At 36.7% G+C, this 22534-nt stretch overlaps 1 protein-coding gene across 4 annotated transcripts in view; it reads left to right on the plus strand.

The window, feature by feature from the left end:
- The first annotated feature begins 439 nt into the window (after positions 1 to 439).
- Positions 440 to 22534, plus strand: part of aspg (asparaginase homolog (S. cerevisiae)) — a 50825-nt gene continuing 28730 nt past the window's right edge. For 3 of the 4 annotated variants that reach the window (XR_015941683.1, XM_088648537.1, XM_088648539.1), the window contains exons 1-6: positions 440 to 597; positions 4810 to 5095; positions 10824 to 10953; positions 14064 to 14099; positions 20432 to 20543; positions 22238 to 22363. Coding sequence is in view for 3 of the 4 variants with exons in the window: in XM_088648537.1 (XP_088504663.1) it covers positions 4813 to 5095; positions 10824 to 10953; positions 14064 to 14099; positions 20432 to 20543; positions 22238 to 22363 (687 nt within the window). In the remaining variant the exon portion in view is untranslated. The remainder of the gene's footprint in view (positions 598 to 4809; positions 5096 to 10823; positions 10954 to 14063; positions 14100 to 20431; positions 20544 to 22237; positions 22364 to 22534) is intronic. The other variant, XM_088648538.1, reaches the window with a different exon arrangement.

The raw sequence follows: 22534 nt of genomic DNA on the forward strand, positions 1-22534 counted from the left end.
GACAGAAAACATTGGAGTTTCATTTTTGGAAAAGTTGGAAAAGTACCCTTAGGTCACATACTTGAAAAGCTTTCTATATGTATATTGTATGTATATGTATTGTATGTATATTTTGTTGCTGAGAATGACTGACTAATGTATTTGTTTATTGTTTGTGTATAATTACACAGAGATTGCATGTTAGAATTCTTCCAATGTTGTTGTTAAAAACACTTCATAAGCATCGTTCCAGTCGATTAGTTTAATATTACTATAAACGTATGCCAAAAAGTGACTATTAAACTGATAACATTTCTGCCTTGTCGTAAAAACTAAAGTATATTTAATAATATTACAGAATGTTACATGACATTTGACCTGACCGTAAAATGCGTCACTAATCGAATAGGCGCTGCGAAATAACGGCTTGTGACTGCAGCAGTCCTATTGGTCGACAGTGCAACTCCCATTAGACTGTCATAGGTCTAGGGTGGAAGGATCCCTGGAATAGAACACGGTACAAAAAGTTTTATTTAAAACACTGTCTTCTGCAGTTCATATAGGGACGACACTGACACCCACAGATCTCCGTGACAGATTCGAACCTCCTGTGTAGTGGTGGGTCCTTCTATTACATTTTTTATTTTTGTGTTTGTAATTACCCTATGATAGTTTTTGACACCGTGGTGTCTGTGATATTTGCCATTTAAGGGGATTTCCTATTACAACTGACAATTTAAAGTCTATGAGTTATCACTTAAAATGGGACGACATTTAAACCTCGATAGCTGTTGCAAATGAACCTGCTAATCTCAGTAGGGAACAGGTTTAGCAATAGAAATGAATTGCAGAAAATTATCTCTGCGTTGTAAGAACGCTGTTTATGAGAGAAAATGTTTATTTGCTATGGATTACATTATGTAAATTTAATAACAAATATTTTATTTCCATTTTCTGTTCAGAAGAAATAGCGTTATAGTTTCTTAAAGGAAAAGCGTGCATTTATAGGAATGTGCCCTCAAGCAGAGTTAATCGAGAATCTAGAACTTTAAGAACTTGTATAGGCTCAGAAGTTTGCTTTAGTATAAATACTAATTATACTTTTGGTTATCCATGTACAGTTATTTAGTTGTACAAAATCACAATAGGGTGGCACAGTAGTGCAGTGGTTAGCATTGGGGTCCTGGGTTCCATTCCCTGGGTGCTATCTGTGTGGAGTTTTTTATGTTCTTCCCATGGGTGGGTTTCTGCTGCATGTTCTGGTTTCCTCCCACAGCCAAAACACATACTGTACAAGTAGGTTACTTTGCTTCTGGGAACACTGGCCTAGTATGAGTGTGCTTGTTTGCGTCTGTGTGTGCCCTGCAATGGACTGGCATCCTGTTTTGCACCTGTTGCTTGCTGAGATAGGCTCCAGCTCCCCTGCCACTTGCAATTGGAAAAAAGTGATTAGACAATGGATGGAATATTGCAATAGAGATTATATTCTACAAAGTGTTTGACCTATGGCCAGAAAATCAATTGTAGCTGCAATCAGCAGTTGCTTTTTTATATAAAATACAAGGAGAACAGTGCAGATTATCAGAGTCTTTTTAAGTACAGTGTAGTCTGCTTTAGCAACCATGACTGTCTTTGAAGTTGCTGATCAAGGATAGTGTCTTGATGCTGACTTACAACAATACTTTTATTTTGTTCATACAATTTACACAATTGCATGGTTCTAGAATACTGTGGTGTTTAAATATGTCAGTAAAGAATTTAACAATGAAGTACACAGCACAATGTTCACAGGCTTTAGTTTCATACATTTATAGTTTAATAGGCAGCCAACAGGCAGACATCCCCAGGTTAACAAAAAGAGGGCAGCCATACACATTGACTACCATCATCTAACCTGGGGCTAGAATGCAAAGGGGTGACACGAAAGACACCAAAATGCCGGGCTTGTCATGTTCCTACCGGGACTAAGGGACTACTTTCACTCCTTCCCTCCTGCTCATGGAGGGAGGATGATGCCAGTGATGGTGATTAAGATGATGAAGAAGACCGTGTTGGCATTTTTCATCCTCATTCGTGTATTTCTGCTCATATCCTGCCCATACTGTATGTGACCAGTACCACCCAATTCTGAGATGTTGGCTGACTCGTCATGGCAGTTGTTCCTGGTGGTCATGTGTAGGCAGGCCGTCTGCTCGGGTACTGTTATGCCACGCCCCCACTAGAAGAAGGATATATTGGCCATCTTTTAGCACCAATGGGTTCATATCAAGTAAGAGTAGACTCTGCTAATTGCAGACTGCCTACTGCCATTCCAGATGCAGGATAGAGGGTCCTTTTAGAGACAGTTCAGGAATTGAATTTTCAAGAGCCAGTATTGATCAAAGCTTTGAACTTTACTCAATTAGTAGAACATGATCTCTGTTGTACTCTGACCTACATAGTTTACCCACAGGTTCCCATTCTTGCTATCGGAAACAGGCTGAAAATAATGTACCAGCAGCATCCTCTGGTGGCAAAAGAGACATCAGCAGTGTATCTTATTCTTTAGAGTCACATGTGAAATGGAGCCTCCTTATTCCAGCACCCCTTTCAGTATGTTCTAATAGGAAAGGTAGGTAAGTAAGGTCCCCTCTTCAGGCCATAAAGGCCCATGGGGGAATGGGGGGCAAGGGCCACCATTTTTCTAAAAAATGTGATGTGCTCAGCATCACGCTCCGGCTGGCCTATTACCTCCGGAAGGATTAACCCCCGGTACTCATTTGGAAAGCAGGCTGAGTAGACCTGGGAGCCGTCTGGAAGGAATTAGAGTAAGATACATAGCTTGCCCCTACCTGGGATTGAACCCTGGACCTTCCGGTCAGGAGCTAGACACACGTTCTAAGAGGAGCAAATCTAAATGTATTGTAATGTGTCTGTTCTTGGTATGATTAATATTCTCAATGTATATTTATAACTGTTTTCATTATTTACTATAGCAGTGCAGTATACACCCAACAAATAACATTTAAAAAAGGGTAAACTTGTCAAGGTGCATCACACTCCTGTTCTTTTCACTGCACTGATGTGCAGTTGTGCTCAGCTGATGCCTTTTATTACTCCAATGTATGAAATTCATTTCAGAAACAGATTAATCTGTAAAAAACCTGCAGACACTGTAGCTATGCTCTGTTATTTGTTTCAATAATATTTGACTATGTTCTAGATTGTACACTGTACCACGAGGTTTGAGCACCTCAAAACACCTTGACTGGTGGAACCAATTCAGCATCTCCGAGTCCTCATTATTGATCTGAAGAGTGAGGCCTTGTAAATCACTGAACCCTGAACTTTTTACTTCATGAACTATTTCCAGAGCTGAATCAGTTGAACTGCTTCTCGCTCTGTAGGCTCTGTACATTCTGTACGCTCTGCAGTGCTGTCTGTAGATCCAAAAAATGGAGTTATTCTTTGGGTTGCTGCTATTTCTTGGTAGATGGCTTTTTATAGTACAGTATGTCTACAAAAATGAGTAATTTACGTGAAAATGTTCCCTGTTAATATGTAGACATTGGAAATGTAGAGTTCAAATAACCATTGGTTTAAACGAACAGAATAGTTTGTAAATATACACTGTACCTAAGTCTTTTTTTCAAAATGCCTGTACTTACATATTTATCAAGCACACCCAATGAAAAATATAAATGATCATATTTCCTTTCTTCCATTTTAAAAAAATGCTTCCTCCAATTAAGGGCTGTGAGAGAGCAATGGGCTCAAGGCTGGATACACCCTGGACGGATCACCAGTCTATCACAGGGCGGACACACAGACACAAACATGTACAGTACACACTCACACCTAGGGCCAATTTTCCTGGAGGCCTACTGTAACCTACTGTACCAGGATGTCTTTAGCTTGCAGACTGAAGAAACTGGCGCTCCTAGAGAAAACCCACATGAACATGGAGGAACATACAAATTCCATGCAGATATCACCCCAGGTCTGAAAGTGAAGCCAGGGCCTCATCACTGTGCCACCATGCCATCCTAAATGATATTTTTTTTAATTTAAAATTGTTGTATAATTGAAAACAGAATCAAGCTCATGAACCATTAAAGGGGGAGGAGAGGTGCTTATAGAATAAAAGAGCTCCAGTCTGGTTTTTCTCAAAATGTCAAAGAAATTATTCACTGTGGTACTCCCATGTACAACCTAACAAGATAGTGTTGGATAAAGAATTAAAATATTTGTATAAAATGTATTTTCACATAAAATATGTGTATATTATTAATATATTGCTTGAAGTAATAACAATATGACATTTTAGGATTTAAATACAAGATGCGTGTTCTTAAAGTATGTATAGTAGGTGGGTGAATGAATACATTCCGCATTGTCATAAGAACAGAACAAATTATTTATATAGAATCCGAATAAATTACTTAAAAAAGGATTTGTCCTACACAGGACAGAGTTCTTGGAGAAATGTTGATGTATCTTAGACCCAGAAAGTCACAGTCCTGTGGGTTTTATATGTATTTCATAAACCAATTTATAAATAATTTCGTTTTGACCACTTGAACAGGTATTTTCTTTAATTAGGTAGGTCAATGAAAAAAAACAATACCCTGTAAAGACCACAGGTGGACATTTCTCGCTTTAGTAAACCAATGAACCTACTAAATTGATCACAACCTGCATTTCAAATCTTTACGAGGTGATGATATAAGAGAGATCTGTAAGGACGATGACTCATGAAGAGTAGGACTGGGTATTCTACATCATGACATGAGAAAGAAAGTCTCTGTCCCTTTAAGAAGGACCTTTTTTTCTAACTTGCGTGCTTTTCAGATCATGGCGGATGAGAAGCGGTTTAGCGAGGATTCATCTCCAGTTTCAGAGATGTCCTCTCTGGGTAAGGCTTTGTCGCACACCAGCTTGGATCGCTTGGAGTCTGATGGACTGCAATTCCAAGCGGCCCCGTCTCGTACTAGTGGGACCCAGACTTGCCGAAGGAGGAGGCTATCTAACGCGCAGAGTTCGGACTCTTTGGAAGGACCTGTGAGCCCAGCTACAGAAGCTCGGGTATTGGTCATCAACACAGGAGGGACTATCGGCATGGTGTACCATGAGAACGGTAAGACATTTGCGGACTTATTTACACCTGCAGTCTGGTTTTAGGAAAACAGCTGAGTTTAAAATTTGAAGATGCAAATAATATGAAAATACCAGGCTTTTTTTTCTAGTCATGCAGTAATTCTTTATTCCTTCTAAGTGTGATCACAATTTACGATATTAAGTGTCTTTTTGAAAGCAGTCGGTATCAAAAAGCAAAGTGTATCCGAATGCATTCTGAATTTGCTACATAAAACATAAAATGTTTCATTTTAAACATAAAATGGTGACGTGGTATATTTTTTGCTTTTATCTTTTTTTTTTTGTCAAACCTGGTATGTAGCACGTGGCTAGCTGGCTAAATTGTTGTTTTCCTAGTTAAATCGATTTGTTTTTCAAAGGTAAACCCAAACTATGCTCAAATGAAACGTAAGCAAACGCGAAACACTAGGCTTTTAGGGATTCAAGACTTGAAAGGGTCTCCTTTTGTTGCTGTTTCCTGTGATATATACTGTAAGATGAAAGGAAGTCGCTACTGCTACATTGCATTCTCAAACGTATGTTTGAAATAGTGCTAAACCTGGATTAGGATTAATAATTAATTATATTAAAAGTCGCAAAGTATTCTTTCAAAGTTTATTTCACATCCTTTATCATGAAATAATTGTTACATATTTATAGCTGTTTAAAATAAACAGTTCAGAAATGTCCTAATAATGTTTTGTTGACAGAGTTTTGGTGTATATTGTTATTACGTCGTAAAGAAAAAAAAAGATGTCAGATATTTTCTTGCACCATTTTCTGTCCAACTATTTTAAATCCTGTATATCTTTTAAAAGCTTAAAAAGTTCATCATAATTTTCATTCACCCTATTTCGCTTATTTTACTATTATAGTCCCAGAGCAGAAAAGGCTCTACAGAAAGACATTAGTTTAAACTTTAAAACATTTCCCATCATTGACTTTCATACTTCTGACAGATGTACTTAGTTTCCTCAGTCAAATTAATTCTCTGTGAAGAATGACTGTAATACTTTAGGAGAGTTTTTTTTCATTTGAACCACCTTCCCTGGTCAGAACAATCTCCAGATCTAAATCACGTGGGGGAAAAATAGGTAAAATTGGTATCAAGTTTGATGGAGTTTGCAAAAAATGTTGAAAATTTTGTTGTGGTCAGGTTAGACAAAGCGTTGACATTTGGTGAAGACCCAATACAGCACATCTCTTAAGTCAACCCCATCTCTATTGTCAAGCATACAGGTGATCATCATGCTATGGGAATGCATTTCCTCCCCAAAGATTACAAAGGTTGCTAGGCTTGAAGGAAGAATGGACAGAGAAAAGTACAGGCAATAGCTAAAGGAAAACATGTTTAAGGCTGCTAAAGACTTAAAACTGTCGTAATTATTCTGCAGGACAATGATCACCAAATCACCAGGTCAAGGCAGCCATATCACCCTGCAACTCACAACTGGCAACCCACTGAAGCTAAGCAGGTGTGAGCCTGGTCAGTACCTGGATGGGAGACCTCCTGGGAAAAACTAAGGTTGCTGCTGGAAGAGGTGTTAGTGGGGCCAGCGGGGGGCGCTCACCCTGCGGTCCATGTGGGTCCTAATGCCCCAGTATAGTGACGGGGACACTATACTGTAAAACAGGCGCCGTCCTTCGGATGAGACGTAAAACCCTGACTCCTGTGGTCATTAAAAATCCCAGGGCGCTTCTCGAAAAGAGTAGGGGTGTAACCCCGGTGTCCTGGCCAAATTTCCAATTGGCCCTTACTAATCATGGCCTCCTAATAATCCCCCTCTATGAATTGGCTACATTACTCTGCTCTCCTCCCCACTGATAGCTGATGTGTGGTGAGCGTTCTGGCGCACTATGGCTGCCGTCGCATCATCCAGGTGGATGCTGCACATTGGTGGTGGTGGAGGGGAGTCCCCATTACCTGTAAAGCGCTTTGAGTGGAGTGTCCAGAAAAGCGCTATATAAGTGTAAGCAATTATTATTATTATTATTATTATTAAGTACAGTATGTCAATTTTAAGTATGTAAGGTATGTCCTTGAGTGGCTCAGTCAAAATATGGATTTGAATCGAAGAGAAAGTCTGTGGAAAGACTGGAAAATGTCTGTCCAACAGCAATCCTCAAACCACTTGAGAGCTCTTGAGCAAATCTGGCATGAGGAATAGGCACAAATTGCATCAAGCCAATGTGTAAAGTTTTTTGGAGGCTTACCTAAAAACACTTGTGGCTGTAATTGCTGCCAAAGGTATTTCCACCAAATTTTGAGTTCACAGATCTTTTTGTTGATATTTAGTATAAGTTATCTTTCCCTTAGTCCTCAATTTGAGCATTTGGGTTTAAATATAATTTGAATATTAATAAATATTTTAGATTATAATGATAAAATATTAAGATTGAAAACATGTTTGCATCATTTTGCAAGACACTGTATTAATGGGACATTTTTTCAAGTTTGTTATACCATGTAATTGAAATACTTCTTCTGGATTTGACTGATGTACTGTAATTGCCCTGGCTAAGCTTGGAGAATAGAACCTTCTTTGGGAACCCAGAGTCTGACATCCTGATGGCATGACCAACCCAATTGTGCTGATTATAATCACACTTTCAGTACTTGTGGTGCTGCTTAGGACAGAACACGGATTTTGGTGCATCTGTCTTTTCTCTTTATATATAAACTCTTCAGCAAACAGCATGGTGTTTTGATGCCAATCCTTTCAAGTGTCTTCTGTGTGTTTTCCATATTTCAGCCTTGCCTTTATTATCATTTATCCCCTGCCTATAATCATTTTGACATAATTCCTCAAGGACATAAATGCAGTTTGTGCATGATCCCACCTTTACAAAATCTGAAATGGATTATACTGCTGTGCTGTGGAAATTATTTTTTTCTTTTTTGTTCTTTGTGTTTTACGTCCATGTGTGAAACTGATTCCCTGAGTTTTGTTTCAGTTTTGGAGGGTCACTTCCTCCTCACCTCTGTTATTAAAACTACATGACATAATGTGATGCATCACTCAGATGACCATTAAGGCTGATTCTGGACATAAGCGGCCAGGTTTTAGGATTATTTAATTTTAGTTAGCCAAACATAACTGGAGTAGGGAAAGAATCTGGGATTGAGTCTACATTTGAATCAATATTACTGCTCTGGAACCTTTTTTCTGGTGTTCCTAAATAAAATACTCCTCCTCTGTTTAATCAGACTTATCACTCTGTTTTTTGAGTACTTGTGGTGCTGCTTAGGACTAATAGTTTTTTGCTAAAAACTATTAATGTCTCCTAGATGTCTTGAGAATTTGGGATTCTTGGTTTATTTTCATTCATTTTTTGTACATTTCCACACTTCCTCATGCTTTTCATGCTTCAGAAACCCCTGTGGTTTTGTAAACGATTTAGATGTGAATCAATGATAAAGATAGGTAACATTATTAATAATAATAATAATTGCTTACACTTATATAGCGCTTTTCTGGACACTCCACTCAAAGCGCTTTACAGGTAATGGGCTCACCACACCTCAGCTATTAGTGGGGAGGAGAGCAGAGTAATGAAGCCAATTCATAGATGGGGATTATTAGGAGGCCATGATTGGTAAGGGCCAATGGGAAATTTGGCCAGGATTCCAGGGTTACACTCCTACTCTTTTTGAGAAACGCCCTGGGATTTTTAACGACCACACAGAGTCAGGACCTCGGTTTTACGTCTCATCCAAAGGACTGCTCCTGTTTACAGTATAGTGTCCCCATCGCTATAGTGGGGCATTAGGACCCACATAGACCGCAGGGTAAGTTCCCCCTGCTAGTGCCCCCACTAACACCTCTAACAGCAGCAACCTTAGTTTTTCCCAGGAGGTCTCCCATCCAGGTACTGACCAGGCTCACACCTGCTTAGCTTCAGTGGGTTGCCAGTTGTGAGTTGCAGGGTGATATGGCTTCTGGCTTAATAGAAATTAATAGAAGTTGCTGAAAATGCTTGAAAAAAGTTCATGGGGCTTTAATTAAGCCTGTAAATTAACTTTACAGGGAGAATTGAAGGCAGCTAAAAAAGTTCTTATCACATTACGTAAATAGCAAATTCAGATTATATGAGGAAACATAAAAATGCTTTTATTCAAATTCAAAATTTGCATTCTGTTCAATAATGAAAATGATTGAACAATATATAAAACATTATTAAAGTCAGTCAAGAAAATAAGGAAAAAATGTAAAGTTATTAAATATTCTTGATAAATTGTAATAATAATTCTGACCACTTATAGTTTGTTTATGGAACTATTTGAATTTCCTTTTGTAATCTGCCTGTCAGAGTTTGTGAGTAATTAATAGCTTTGTCTGGCTCACAATAATTATCGCTAATTGTCGAAGGTACATGACCCTAAAACTGTTTTCTCTGATAGAGGTTTCTTAGACAGTACGACATTTGTAGTCTTTCTTGTGATCACTATGATATGAGCAAATATTCGTTTTTTCTTTTTGCCTTATAGTTAAATTTTTGGATTTCTTACAGTTAAATGTAGACTATTTTCTATACATAGAGAGGAAAAAAAGTAATGACATGCAGGTCTACTGTCCTCTCAGACAGTACTAGACTGTGCATTTATTAATGTGATTTTCCTCTTTTTGGCTTTGTTAAATCAGCTGAGGTTGATTTCTTTCAATCGCTGTAGGAAACCTTATCTCCCTAATGGAAATGACTAAAGATTAAGCTTGGACTATGATGAGTTTGCTGAACATCTTTTATTAAAAAGCTGGAGGTAGACAACCACTGGCTCAGGTTTAAGGCTTAATATAATTTTAAAATGTTGTTTCCTGAAAGGAGTATTTGTAATGTATTGTGCTGGAAAAAAGACACTGGCAATGAACTTGCACTGTGAGTGAGATGGTTTGATTTTCAAACTGCTGCTACAGAGACGACATGAGGACAGTTCTATATTTAGATTTGGCAACATTTTAATCCTAGGGTTGTGCATGCTTTTGTTTCATATTACTTCATAATCTCCTTCTGTTTCATATTCTAACAAGCAACATGTGTCCTACCACTTTTACTGTCTTGTATTTTTGTGCTAGATCGATACTTATAGAGACAGATTTCATGTTTAGCAGCCACTGTTAAAAAAAATCTCAGTAGACCCTTTTTAGAGGAAGGAATTTCTTTAACAGCCTAGATGGTAGAGGAAACATTAAATACAATGATGCAATCTATTAAAAAAATAAATATATAACTGTGTAAGATCACATGTCATAGGTGTATAATGAAATAAACCAGAATTTATAACAAAAAACTATGCAATCGTATACTGCTTTCAATCCAGGCTTGATCTGGAATTCCTTTAAAAAATCTTTTTTTTTTTTCAAGCCACAGTTTTCTTTCCACTAGGGGGAGAAATAACATCAGCAATAACAAGCACCTAATCAGCTTTGGCGTGAATAGGTGTAAGGTTTTTCTTTGAGTTTTAATTTTCAAAAATTACTTGATCTTTTCTGGGGCATTGCAAAAGGTTCACTTATCCTTTGATATCGCATTGATATGATATTTGTAACTTCTGTTAAAATGTAAGAGAATGTTTTAGGAGTTATTGAATTTGGTATGGTGTGAATGCCAGAAAATGTATTGTATATGAGCCTTTGCACATATCATTTTGAATATTCTACTTGCACATTTGCTTTAGTAAGAATTTCATCTGTCCTGCACTCATCTTTAAACTGTCTCTCCACTCTCTGCAGTGCTGGCCCCTCAACCTAATGCACTTGTTAAGACTTTACGCAAGCTGCTCATCCTGCATGACGAGACCTACGCCAGGCAGACTTGTCTCTATGACTATTATGACCCCCCGGAGAACACTATGGTCCTGCCGTACGTATAAGTTTCTCGACCCTTTAAGCCGGATTATCAGTCTTTTCCAGTGGTGGAAAAAATTTTTTGAAACAGAGTCCTGTAGCTCCATTCCTTCTGGGACACAGGGCTTTACGGATTTCAGGCCATCTGATCTGCTCTCATCTAGTCAATTTTACTTATTGTTTACCAACCTTTCTGCTAGGTCATAGACAGGCAGTCATTTTAAAAAAAGCCTCCTTACAACAGTAAACCTTAAAACAAATTTGTCTTTCAAGGCTCCTGTCCTACACTGAACACTTTATTTAATTGAATAATTTCCCATATGGAAGAAAGGGACCTTTCCCAATTTTTAAACCAGCATGAGCGCTGAATTATTTTCATATTTATTTTACATTGGTGTAATGTTTTTTTTCCACATTATTAGCTATGCAAGAACACAGTAACTAAATTGAGTATCATTTTCTAGATCTGTAATTAATATTAACAAAACTACAGAACTAGAAGGCATATGGAAGGATGCCCAATATGTACCTCAAGTGTTATTTAATAGCTGGTCAGTGTCTGTTTTCCATTAAACTAAATTTGTCAATAGTAATTCATTTCTTTAAGATGATTGAAGGGTTGCCTATGTCTTAGGCATTTTAAACTTTTCTTGCAATGTAGCACATTATTTAGTATGTTTCAGTTTCTGTTTCTGAGTTTTTAAACCTTCATATTTGTGCTTGAAAGTGCAACAGCAGGGGTGTCAAACGTACAGTTCAGTGGCTGGGACCAGCCCACCAACCCCATTGGATAGGCCTATATGGGAGTTGCTATCTGTCATTGACCTGGAATCATTTCTTATCTAATCTGAATGTGCATAACTAACACACCAAGCAGACACACCCCTTGTGGTTCTCTACTTTTGTCCAATTGTGGTAACTGTCTTTGATGCTGTCATACATTTGAAGAGGGTGTGTCTTCGCACCTAAATTGTGCGTAAAAAAATGATTGACACTATGGGACCTACACACACACTTCCTCTAAACTACTCAATTTTTGGAGCCAATTTATTGCCTGATCCACCCGTTGGTCTATCTGAAACTGTACTTAAGACTATGATGTCAGAAGGATATTTTGAACATAACAATCGCCTTGTTATTATTATATTACAGAATAAAACAGAAACAAATAATAAGGTTTGGTTCAAGAGACGTTTTTCTTTAGAAAAGTAAGTGAAAATAGGGCATGCTCGTTTTGTTCTTGCCAAAGAGCAATAGCAGTAGTTAAAGAAGTGAATATATTGTTTTTTTTAATATAGTTATGTAGTAAATAGTTCCACATTTTTAGTTATTTCATAATGTTATGGAACATCCCTTTAATCTAGTCTTTTGCCAGTTATGATTCCTGGTTAAAAACACTAAAACTCCGCTAATTACGGAGAAACAAGTCGAGCTGTTTCTCACTGATAAGTTATGTTAGTTTTATCATTCACTCAAGCAGAATGTGCTGGTGATGCTTTTTTTTTCATTTATAACTTCTGAAGCACATGCCGACATTACTTTAAAATGAGTATTTTAAATTCTAAAAATCAATAAGTAAACAATATGAAAAGGGAAGCAATTGCAAATAACAAATTCTTCAATGTATTGGCAATTTGCAATCAAGCCTTTGTATAGTAAGGGGTGTATGTAGTTGTGCATTTATTTAAGCCAACTGTTGAACAAAATGTCCTGACTATATTATTTTGATGAACAGATATTTATGTAGTGTAAGATAATCAGAATTATGATCTTTTAAATGTTTTCGTTTTGTAAAGTTTTTAAACTCCCATATTCAGTGGGTATTGTTAAAGTTCTGCTAAATGTGTAACTAGTGAAGACACAATAGGTGCTGAATACATTTTAAAGGGAGCTATGGTGCTGTAACATGACCAAAAATGTAGAACACTGCACATAATTACTATATAATGGTTGTGCTTAGTATTTTGCAATTTTATGGTACGTATGGCCCATGTGAAGTACATTAAAATTAAATCTGGCCCACCATAACAAATGAGTTTGACACCCCTGCCTTTAGGTCTGTAATTTTTGGGCATCTTTATGGAAAATAAACTGCTAAATTCCTGTCTATATAAGATGCAAAATCACCACTGGAGATTTCACTAGAAGGGTGGTCATCCATCATCCTCAAGAGCCACAATCTTAAATCAAGAGTTTGCAAAGGCTTGTGATAAACAATCTCTATAAAGTTTTGATACAAGTAGAAAGTTATTTGCTTCAGTTAAGTCAGGAACAATCAGCTGTATTCCCTAAAAGCTAAAGGCTGTTAGTAATCTCATTTCAAATTATCTGCAAACATCTTAATTAAACAGATAAAAACAGAAGTATTTTAAAAATGATGAGTACAAGGTGGCCTATAAAATCTCCTAAATGGTGGCTTTTTGGGACCATGGTTGATCACCCCCACACTATAGTTTTTCTGAGAAACATTAAGATGTAATGACATCCGCTTATTCCTCAATGAGTGGTTTTCCTCCTAATGTGATTATTGAGCACCTTGGGATTTTGTTTTTAATCATTTTATTTACCTTTTATTAAAGGCACAAAGCCATTTTATAATGTGTGTAATACACTCAGAGCTGTGCTTTAGCCAGTACGCGGTAAGATCTTTAATTAAAAATTGTACATTAAGCGGCTTTGAATCCCATTCTTAATATGCATTGATCATTCCATTTGAATTCCCTTTGTACCTTTAGGGAAGCTGTTTCATAGTTGGTTTTCTTCTAAACATCTTCTGTTTCACAATTAGTGAGCCAATTTAAGCATGTTATTTTTTAAGTCTTTTAAACTTCCTTCTTAATGCAACACCTACAGTATGTGTCAAGCATATGGAAGATGATATCCTCTGATACTTGATTTCTGAAGACTGTCTTCCTTACATAAGAAATCTTTTATAGATTGCCAGTGCTTAATGGGATTTATATTTGACCCAAATGAACATCCAGACAAATTTTATGTTCACAGACTGTCAATATCTGACAGGTACACAGTAAAGTTTTACTTCAATTGCTGGAAAAAAATATTCTAAAGTGTGTTTTCTTTTTCTGACACAAAATCTTAAATATTTTCAATGTATTTATTTAACAGGAGTCCAGTACACCATGATGATGGATTTACAAAAGGGTCATGTTGTATTACTGGTAGTTTTTATGTGCTTGCTGTTATGTTAATCTGGCTTGGAGATGCAATGCTTTGTGTCTACCTGATATACCTTAATGCTTTGCAAGAGGATGAGTGGAGGTTTTTTCAATGATTTTGTGTAGATTTGTGACCGACAAAAGCTGTAAAACAAAAAAATAATAACACATCTTTAGATTTAAAACAAATCTAAAGATGTGTTATTATTTTTTTGTTTTACAGCTTTTTTATATTTTTCAAAAGAGCCAATAGGCCCATTATTCTCAATATGGGAAGTGTTTTGATGCTGGATTTGAGCTCAATGGCAAAAATATTTGGTCTTTGGATGTTAAACTTGTATCTCCTCCAAATTATTAAACTCCCTAAATTTGTAGTGGAGAAAAACTTCAGACTTAGTATGAAGACTTAGTATTACACACAGTAGCTGTTATGCTAGAGCTGTCCATGTTGAATTTTTCTGATCTCCTGCAAATGTTCAAATGGTAGAAAAAAAAAACAGATTTGTAAGGCTTGAATTGAAAAGCAGCGAACACAGTCTGACTTATGTTAGCAGTGAAGTGGTTGAGAGTCTTTTAAACTGCTGATCTCTACTATGGCCCTATGTGTGTCTGCACTGATATAACCCACAATAGCCACAGAGGAGCAAAGCATCTCCTGGCCATATGGGACAGAAGCAGCTGTGGCAGCTTCCTGAGCATTATCCTCTGATATAACACAATCCATGCTGTTTTCCACAGCGTGGGGGTGGAGAAAGCGCCTGCACATACTAATCTGAGGAGATAGAGAGGAGGCCTGGAGTGCAGACTGTGTCCTGTCTGCTTAAGGCTGCTCCAGGCAGGCCAGAAGGCCCCAACCCAAGAACAGAAAAACACACAGGGGGTACAGATAAGGAGACACCAAACTGTTTCTCTAATTAAAAGAGGGCAATGCTGTAGGAGTGAATGTGTTCAGCGTCCTGTTCATACAAGTACACTTCACCTTCTTCTCTTAACACTGTGCCTTCTTTGCTAATGGCAAAGCCTCTTGATAATGGCCACATGTCACTTAATTTAGACAGGGCTGCTGTCAATTAAGTGGTGGCACACAAATAGCCTTTTACAGGTACAACACTTTTATGACTCAACACATTTCTGTTCCATTTTATTTTTTCACATCAACATTGGTATGGCACTATAGTGTCTTCCACCTAAAAATATTAAACTAAGTGTTTTATTGTAAAAATGCATGGAAGTCATAGATACATTTTCATGCCTCTTCTTGGTGAAATTCATGTTGTAATCTCTCAAGGAATATAAAAATAGTTAATTTTAAAGAAATTGTCTTTACATTCCTGTAACTTTTGCACAAACCTCTTTCGGACTTTGTAGAAGAATCAAATTAGTTATACAGTAAGTTCAAATCAATAATCAAAGTTTATTTATCAAATGCACAACAATACAGCATGCAGCAGTAGTTGCTGGCAATGAAATGAACTGTCAAATGCGTGGGGAAAGAATCTTGTTTCTTTTCAGGACTAGATATTATTGTATTCATATCAGTAAATATTGAGATCAGAACCCAAGATGATGATAACATATCTTAAAATTCGCTTAGTACGGGTATTCAAATATTCATGTCATAATTTGACATTAGAAATCACAGACATATTTTGCTTGAGCGAACTGAGTGACAAGAGCTGGCTTTGTTAAATTGCTTCAAATGGGGTATATGAATCTACACTGAGAACAAGATACTTAGTAGAGCTAGGTTGTAATGTAGTTTATGTTCTGTGCAGACGCGAGGAACTTGTACAATTAATTTAAATCAGGTGCAAACCCATAGAGTTATATTTTGCATTTAGATAGAAGAAAGTGTGAGATGCAAATCTATTGACCCGATTCACTAGGGATTTAGTGCCATCATTGAAAGACACAGCAGTCGATATCTACTTAGAATAACCCCCGCTCCCACTACCACGGCAACGGCGCCCCAGACTTAGTATGCAAATATCCTTACTTCTTTCGTTTACTATAAGCACTTGCGGCAGCACTGGAAGGTAAATAAATAATTGGTGATTTGAATACCATTTGCACCACCACCCCTGCCCTAATATTATCAACAACATATGCTGGAGGGTCGTCTCGCGAGCAGCGACTAATTAACAGCGTGTCGGCGGCCTCGGCTTGCTGTGTTTTTACTGGAGTTAAGGGGGTGGAGGTTATACGTGTACCCCCTGCTGCTCCATTGAAACCCTAAAAAGACTGGTTGTCCTTTTCTTGTTTGTATGCTGAACTATGCTAATGAGAAAGATGCTGCTTTTGGAGAAAAAAAAACATTTAGAAAAAAAACTTTTTGTAGCCGCTTAACTGTGACCTGCTCACTGCACGGAGAACATCAAATTCAACACTACTTAGAGAACCATGAATATTCATAGCAGACACGGAAGCAGAGGTGAGCAGCGATTTGATCTGAACACTGTGTCTCATTAGCGCTTCCACCCTGCTAGCAAAGACAAAGAATCTGCTGGCACTCGGGTGCCTGCTTTTTCACCAAGACAAGATCCAAATGGGGGCTAATTCCCAATACCTGAATAATTTTTGTCCTTTTGCTTTGAAAACATACCCTGCTGTTAAAACAGAAGGTCAGCAAAATTGATTTTCATTTCCGAGTGCTACCATGTTCCCTCATTTAAATCATTTCAAACAGTAGAGCCAGAATTTTGTAGAAATCATGACATGCTGTAAAATAAAATAAGTGTTTAAAGTAGTTTTATTTTATTTATCCCTTGTCATGTGGTTATTGGTACCAGTGAAGAGCTTTGTGCTGCTGGGTTTCTGTTTTGTGTGATATATAATTGCACAAAACCTACCTGTGCTTACAGGGAAGAAAAAAAGCTCTTATTCTCCGGAGCTAGTTTTACAAAAATATAATTTTATAGGCAATAGTATATTAACTCTTTGGAATGGATTCATGTAATGCTAGCAATCACAAAAAGTTAAAAAAATCAGTGATTAAAATAAAACTGGTAATTAGCTTTTGACTTGTCGTATGGTTTCTACCCCATGAATCAAGTTCTCTGTTAATTTCCTTACTTTAATATTGCAGGGGGTTTTGATGACGTTAATAATTTGAGGTTAAAATAATTTGTTTTTCAGACTGAAGTGCTTGACTGTAGACTTTGGCATGTATTTGCACTGTGCATGGTTCTTCATCAGCATGCTGTTGTGGGGTGTGTGTATCGTCCATGCATTAATTCAGATGAAATCATACCCAATCAAGTTAATATATCAAAATGTTAGACATGTACTGTGGTTTGTTGACTGTAAAGAGGTTGTGAGATACTAGAAAAACACAAAATTAAGTTTCTGATGGAAAAAACTGCAAACTTTTCTTTTAATTTTTTTTCTCAACCCATAAAATAATATGGTAAGTTACCATGGTATTTTTACTATTTATGGATCTGTTGCAGACTATGAATTATGCATAACACCATAGTAAGTATTAACATACACAAAACATTGTAGTTAGTATAGGTGCTTCCATGCTTTTTAATGATCTATATCGATATATATTTTCTTAAAATGAAATTCCATTTAACATTTTATGTACTGCAGTCTCTTTGTGGAAGTATAGATTTTATAGATATTATAAAATTGATTACATCATGTTGTTTCAAAACATTACAAATTGTGGACATTGTATACATTAAATGCTCTTTGACATCCTAATCTGACTTCCCAAATTGTGATGAGATTTTTCAGCATGCAGATCTTGTTAATCTTCATTTTTAGCCCAAGGACAATGATATTAGTACAAAATAGTGTTCCTTCTTTTTATGGAATGCAATGTGTATACAATATTTGACATAATTGTGGAAACTGAGAAGAATGGGAAAATATTTAAATCAAATTATGCCTTTTATCATTTTTGTGTAAAAAGGAATATTTGAAATCGGTTAATATAGAATATACTCATCTCACTAGAAACTATACAGGTGCAGAAGCTGTGAATCATATTAATCAATAGAGAAGAAACAGCCAACACTCTTAAGACAAAATATTTATTTCTATAAAATACTTTTCTTGCACTTGGCCTGCGATGGACTGGCGTCCCATCCAGGGTGTACCCTGCCTTGCGCTCTTTGGTTGCTGGGTAGGCTCCGGCTTCCCACGACACCATATGGTATAAAGCGGTTTGGCAAATGACATGACTTTTCTATAAACAGCAAGAAATAGCAGATGCATTATGGGAGCCATGCCTTCATCTGTACTTCACTGTCCACGATGAACACTTGAGTGCCATTTAAATTATAACATGAGTGGTTGATTCATTTGAATTAGTTACAATAAGGTAATTGGATAAACCCGATTGCCTTCAGTCTTGATATCTAAATGTTAATATGATCCAGTTAAATTTAATGCATTAGGATCTATAAATGTTTGATAAAATTATTAATATGGATTAATTAGGACTAAAGGCCCAAATGTTCATTCAACGGTTTTATAAAATTAAAAAAAAGAGGTAATATGCCATTTTATTTGACATGGTAATCTGATCCTATGTCTAAATTAAGGAAATCTTGGAGGATTTGTAGGAAGGTAAACTAAATAATGGATTGGCATTTTTTCTACAATAAAGTCCCTTGTATCTGATAATTATGCATCCAGAAACCTGAAGCAACACCTGCCCCCCCCAAAAAAAATCAAAGAGATTAATAATAAAGGAAAAAAAAATCCTTTAAAAAAATCTCAGCGGTAGCGTAAATTTGAATCCTGCACATATTAAGGTTCGCAAAACGCTTGTTGTCGAGGCTGGCATAACATGTCAACCAGGCTAAATGTGATAAATAATGGCTTTCTCTAGCAACAGTACCATTCCACCAAGCAGGCTGAAATCAGAAAGATTATTAAGCTATTTCTCATACATCTCCGCAACTCGGCCTTCTCCTCTTCCACCTCCAGCTGCTGAACACGCTTCACCTTTGAACCTTCATGTTTGTCATCTGTTGACAACCCATGACAAGGCAGAACCTGAGAGCACTAAAGTATAAATGTACAAAAACTTAAATTAAGGACTGTTGTGATATGATTTATTTTAATTTTCATGTTAGATGTTAATTTATACTTACGTGCCCAGGATTACTTCATTATGTTACTGAAGATTTGTCAGGTGATGTTGAGTACCATAATTCTTTTACCATTACATTACTCTGTTACATGACTTAGTTTCATTTTTTATAATTGTGGTGCTGTCCTGGTCATTTTGCTTTAGCCTAGGTGGTAATGTGTATCAGTTTTCTTTATTGTCATCTATCCTAAAAATCCTCTTATCTGGAACCCCTTCCCCCTATTTCTTCAGGATACAAGGGAGTTTTCTGCATTATATCAATCATATGATCTGGAAATTCATGCAATTTTTTTAATTAAGGTTCAACTGGAATGTCATTAGTTCTCAGGCAAGGCATCAAAAACACAAAGCTGTCTCAGGTACAATCTAAGGTAGACATTGATACCATTTGTAAAGTTTTAAATATGTAGTGAACACTAGAGATAGTAAGGAAAAGACAAAAGCATAGACATTTTTAGCCTAGTTTTAGCTAACAAAGGCTACTCCTATTAACAGACTACAGCTCCATGTGCTGTATACAACATTTTGAGATGGGATTCAGCTGTTACTGTTCACAACAGACGAGGCTAAGAATGGCCACCCCTTGAAAAGTATCCAAAAGTGAAGAAATATCATTTATGATGAGAGATGATCCAGTGAAACTTTTGAGGACAGCATTGACATGACTACAGGGGTTAATGTTTCTAGAAGGAACATCAGAGAGATTAACAATATTGTTCATCTGCAGCAATTTAACAATATTGGTATGAAGAAGAACCAATTGGATCTTACTGCGGCACATATAACTATGATCAACTGACAACAAATGACATTTGAGCTTGTCAGTGTAATATGGCATCATTTCATATTTATTTTTACACAAAATCTGTTTATCATTAATGTGTAATTTTCACATTTTCTGGTTTCCATGATTATTTGAGTATGCATATACTGTATATCTAAATGTATGCATCTAGATGTGTATATACTGGATGTATGTTATGTGAATCATGAGAATTATGCACCTTGGTGTAATAAAATTTGTTGCACGTAAAAATTAAACCAATGGGAAATTTTTGTCCATGGACAATGAAAGAACTTTCCATATGACACGGACATACCAATTACTGTCAGATTAAGCAAATTTAACCAGATATGGTGCCCCGTGGTGCGCATTGTTGTTGTCATTTGCTATACACTTGTAAATATAATATTTATTTTTCCTTCTCTAGGCTTTCAAAACAGAAAAAGAGAATTATTTATACAGTTTTGGAATATTCTCCCTTACTGGATTCTTGTAACATGACCACTGATGACTGGGCGCAGATTGCCAAAGATATTGAGGTACCCGCAGAACTCCAATGATGTAATTTTTCACGTCCTTTTATCACTTCATCCTTCAAAGTGTTTTGAAGATAAACACAATCTATTTCTGCATGCATTTTTCTAGAAAATATAGGGATTTGAGATATAGATGAAATGTTTCTTGGCATAATTTAGATCAATTGATTATTCATGACTGATACTGCTAAGAAAAGTTTGACTATAGCAGAAGCACTAAATAACTTTTTATTAAAAGATTGGACGCAGGTGATGAGGTGATTAAACCTGTTGAATGTCAAGCCTGGAGAAAACCAGAAAGAAAGAAATGCACTGAATGAAAGCAATATGCTCGTATTATCAAGATTATTTCACCTTTGTGCTCTTGCAATTTTGGAAGCTGGACTAGGTCAGTGTACCCTTGTTTACGGTACAGCATTTTTTATCAAGAGATTACAGCCTGATGGCTCCATTAATTACAGGCCAAGAATTTCAAGGTTTATGGGTCTCAACTCTCTCCAAGATTAACACATCATATTCTAAAGTCATTACAACCTGTTGTTTGCAATGTAGTTGAAGCAACCCTCATGTTAGTAGTTTAGCTGTCAGGAAGCAACTTACCAGTTGGAAGTGGTGCCAGCTCTTCTTTAGTGATGGATTAAGGTTTTCTGCTGGTGTCTGAGGTCTGGATGGAAGTCAGTGATTGAACCATAGCATTGACATTTCAAATGATACACTCATTTCTGATGTCCAAGTGACCAATTGATGGGGAGGTCCAGTCTAATGCGCCAAGATGGAGTGTCAGGTTGCTACAGAGCTTCACCTTTTGTAACCTGACATGATTTGTATGATGAATGAATTCTGATTAATTCCTGGAACCTCACTTGCTGCTGTTCCTCTGGGCTCTTCCTGATGTCAACATTTCTACAAAACTATGCATGTCCTCATGCTACAATAGTTCTGTGACAGATACTTTTTTTTATAAGATTAGAATATGACAGTTATGTTGTGAATGCCCTAACCCATTTTGCCATTTGTGGTATGAGCAGGGATGACGTGTGTACTTTATGGCTCAGAGATCAGTGAATAGAGACAGGCTTGCCCAGACTGTAAGAGAGGAATGTGGCAGAATCTCACAAAACAGCTTCTGCTTTTGCAGCCTGCAAGATGTACAATTTTTATTGTTTCCCATGGTGGTCATATACATTATTAGCCTGCAACTTTAATAACAGATCTCCTGTTGATGAATATTTTGATCAGTGTAATGCATTTACCAATGTCATGTCTATTAAATACTATGTCAGAGGATGCACTATATTTTTAAAGTCATAATACTGTAAATCAATTTGTTTTCTGATGCAAGTGATGGATTTCTTTTAATACTCAGTATATAACTTACACATAATTTTAAATAAAATAACATTGTAGGAAAATAATTTATAAAAAATTGCCACACAACCAGCAGAGGTATGCTTTGTTTAGGTAATACCTAAAAAAGACAACTCAACCCTTACCTTTATTTTATTTTTTTTATTCTGGGGGTCTATCATGACTGCATGATGGTTAACAGAAAGATTGATAAGAATATACTGAATGGCAATGCTAGTAATTCCTAATGAGTTAATTTCTGACTTCCATGGGATTTTTAAAATATGTAAATACTTACTGAGGTATATTAAACTTCCTATATGTCAGTTTTCCTCTCTGTTTTCCCCTAGAAACACTACGAAGAGTATGATGGCTTTGTAATTTTGCATGGGACAGATACCATGGCATACACTGCATCTGCACTGTCCTTTATGTGTGAGCATTTAGGCAAACCTGTCATTCTGACAGGTTCCCAGGTAAGACAGATTTACTTATTGTCCCCCCATTTCCTTATGAGATATTATGTTCTGAGTGACTGGGAACTTCACCAGAAACTGCAGGATCAATGTGTATTCCAGTAATGTATGTACATATTTAACTTGACAGAATGAAAGCACCTGGTTTGAAAGTGTAATTTTGGAAAGCAG

This window comes from Lepisosteus platostomus, chromosome 10, assembly GCF_059453375.1.
Source record: "Lepisosteus platostomus isolate fLepPlt1 chromosome 10, fLepPlt1.hap1, whole genome shotgun sequence".
Classification (NCBI taxonomy): domain Eukaryota; kingdom Metazoa; phylum Chordata; class Actinopteri; order Semionotiformes; family Lepisosteidae; genus Lepisosteus; species Lepisosteus platostomus.